At 39.0% G+C, this 3,012-nt stretch overlaps 1 protein-coding gene across 1 annotated transcript; it reads left to right on the forward strand.

Annotated features, from left to right (window-relative positions):
* The first annotated feature begins 35 nt into the window (after positions 1 to 35).
* On the forward strand, positions 36 to 938 carry LOC106515550 (myosin-IIIa). The gene is made up of 2 exons (XM_014005399.1): positions 36 to 330; positions 463 to 938. Exons 1-2 carry the CDS (start codon positions 176 to 178, stop codon positions 575 to 577), a joined length of 270 nt encoding a protein of 89 aa, XP_013860853.1. The 5' UTR covers positions 36 to 175; the 3' UTR covers positions 578 to 938.
* The last annotated feature ends 2,074 nt before the right edge of the window (positions 939 to 3,012 follow it).

The following is a 3,012-nucleotide window of genomic DNA, read 5'->3' on the forward strand; positions in this document are numbered from 1 at the left end:
GTGTTCAATACTTATTTTACCCGCTGTATATATATTTCTTAGCTGTGAACTGATAAAATTGACAGAGCCGTCACCAAGACCTTCTCCCTTTGTTTGTGCTCCCAGTCCAGGCAAACAGCTGGATGTAGATGACCAGTACTATCACACCCTGTCCACCAGCAGGTCAGAACCCTCCATGACCACAGAGAACACGTCAGACGGCACACCTGAGAGGAGACAGTCCATGGACCGGAGGGAGTCCACAGAGGAGACACCAGCAGGATCCAGTCGTCCGATGAGAGAGCGGGCCATAACTGAACCAGAACTTCCCAAACCTGCCAAAGACAAGCGGTAAATACTTGATGTACAAAGTACATTTCTTTTGAAGAGCAGTCTTGTGGAAAGACTATTAACAATTAAAATCTTAGGAGAAATAATGTTYAAGTCGGCATTGATGGCACGATATGTCCCCTGCGTCGACAGGCGTTCTGTCCCCAGAATGTCCTCTACAGAAAGTCGAACTGCGGACAATCCGTACGACTACAGACATCTGCTGAGGAAGACCTCGCAGAGACGAAAGCTCATCAAACAGTACTGAACACCAACAAGTTCGACAAAACAAGCATCCCACAGCATGTTCAGACATCCAGAGAACATCTGATCACAATGTACACAATTAAGCTGCACATGTTGGAGATTAGAATATAAACACTGAAATTACAACAAATGAAATGTGCTGTAAATGAAAGGTTATATGTGTAATCTGTAATGTAGATATTTAAAAATGTTTTTTTTTTAATGTTTAGATTTACTGGTGCTCTTATGTTGAATTCTGTGCTTTCTGAATTATTTTCAAAGACATATTTTGGTTAAAAAAACAGCTTCAGTGTTGTCAGAAATGTTGATCTCTGCTGTAACTTCTGATTTAAACTTGAATAAACTCTGTTTATTTCATTGAATGACTGTGGCATCTGTGGTCTTKATTCATTTTAAAGGAAATGATGTTCAATCCCTTTGAATTAACCTGTTTTACTATATTTTATAAGACTACTCACTCCATTGCTTGCTCAGTAAGTATTCCCAACAGGCTACATAGATTCATTTTATTAATTAAAAAAAAAGGTCGATATCAAACAAGCCATGTGTGATTTTTCTCTTTTACACCYTCTGCCTTTCTTCCCGACTCAACCTGTGACCTTTAAGTGACATTTTAAATGGGGAACAGCCCCACAGGGAGCGTCAGTGGAGCAGCTACTGTACACGCTCATCCCACAAGCTGACACTATAGTGTCCAGAAAAAGAAAAAAAAAACACAAGGATGTGCTCCAGTTTTTAGCTCAGGGGAGGTGGATAACAACAAGACTTCCTGCCAGAACAAAATGTAAAAACCTCATGAGGAAATAAAGCAGGAACCGGAAAAGATCACTGCTCCAATTTGCCAGAGGGTTTATTTGCATTATGGTGTTCTCATTAATAAAAAAAAATGGCCCAACATTTTTTTTTTTTTTTTGTAGAACTGATCGCCCACCAAATGTTAGCTAAACTGACTGGGTTAGAATAATATCTGTAGCTGGCATCCTAATTGAACTGGGTTATAAATTACTTGATGTACATCCACAAATTTAAGCACATTTTTGTCAAAYTGACTAATTTACAACCTTTTCTGTGTTTTCAAAAGGAATGTAGGCCATCTTGAATGGTGTTCGCTCCAATAATTAATCAGTTGTATATCTAATGACTGTTTCCTGAAAGGTTAATTAAAGGATTTTTAGTGGTTCGGGATGTATTTTGCTAACAGACAGACTAAGTTGAATCCAAATAATTAAAGGTACTATTTAAACAAAGAACTTGGACAACATGTTAATGCTCAGACCATATGATGGGGATCAGTTTCAGCGACTAACACACCAAATTGTAGGTCAGTATTTGTAAAACTGACTGAGTTGCAGATATATTTGAGTTTTTTAATGTTGGTTTGCTGTAGGATTTATCYTGAGTCAATTTGACCCCAAAGGGTTATCAGTTGTAGATGCACATCCAATGATTACTGTCTAAAAAGTTTATTAAAATCCATCAAGTGTTTTATGAGATATTTTGCTAACAGACACAGACACGGACAAAAACATTATTTTGACAGATGCGGTGCATTTTTCCAAATTGACTGACTTCAAGTCTGGTAATAGTAACAATAAAAATAACTGAAAGTATGACACATAGCTGTGCCAGGGTCTATATCTGAGGCCGTTTTTCTAAATCATTACGATTTATTTAAAAAAAACATGTCACGTGAAATTTGCCAGAAGAGCCGTGGTGTAAATTAAAAAAAAAATTGTCAATAAGCGTCACTTACATTTTAAAATAAAAATATCCGCTTTCTTTCTCTCAAATACTAATTTAATTTTAGACCAAATGAATTAATCCAACAGGCCTGTGCCTGAGTTTAAACATAAATGTCTACATTCCGTGTAACAAATAGATTTGAAGCAATGCGCACCATCAGAGAAGGAGGGAGTCATGATGCGCACTTTGTGTTTTTGCACCGACCCTCTCCTCCCGCGCGCACATACAAACACACACACAAACGCGCGCGCGCCTCCTCTCCTCTCTGGAGGCGGGCAATTAGAGCAAACCCAGAAAAAGCTCCGCAATCTCGGCGCGGATGATTTAGTTGGCATTCAGGGTCTGTTGTATGGAGGGGAAGTGGAGCGCGCGCAGGGGCCAAAATGTTGGGGGTGTTTTTGGAGTCACGACGCAGCGCGGTTCGTCATGACCCTGAAGTGAATCACGACGGGATTTTTTTTTTCTGCTGACGTGATTTMTTTTTTTAAAGCATGATTCGTGCGCTCCACATTTAGCTGCCTTTTTTCTGTTGTTTAGATTCATATTTTTAAACGTAGCAGATGTTTTTCATCTTGAACTTGTTTTCTTTCATTCCCCCACCACTCCTCACTGGCTGAGGTGGCCGAGCTCTCTCGCTGGAGACGCGCTGAGTTTTTTTTTTTTTTTTTTTTTTTTTTTTTTTTTTTTTTTTTT

This window comes from Austrofundulus limnaeus, unplaced genomic scaffold (genome assembly GCF_001266775.1).
Source record: "Austrofundulus limnaeus strain Quisiro unplaced genomic scaffold, Austrofundulus_limnaeus-1.0 Scaffold30, whole genome shotgun sequence".
NCBI classification, from domain to species: domain Eukaryota; kingdom Metazoa; phylum Chordata; class Actinopteri; order Cyprinodontiformes; family Rivulidae; genus Austrofundulus; species Austrofundulus limnaeus.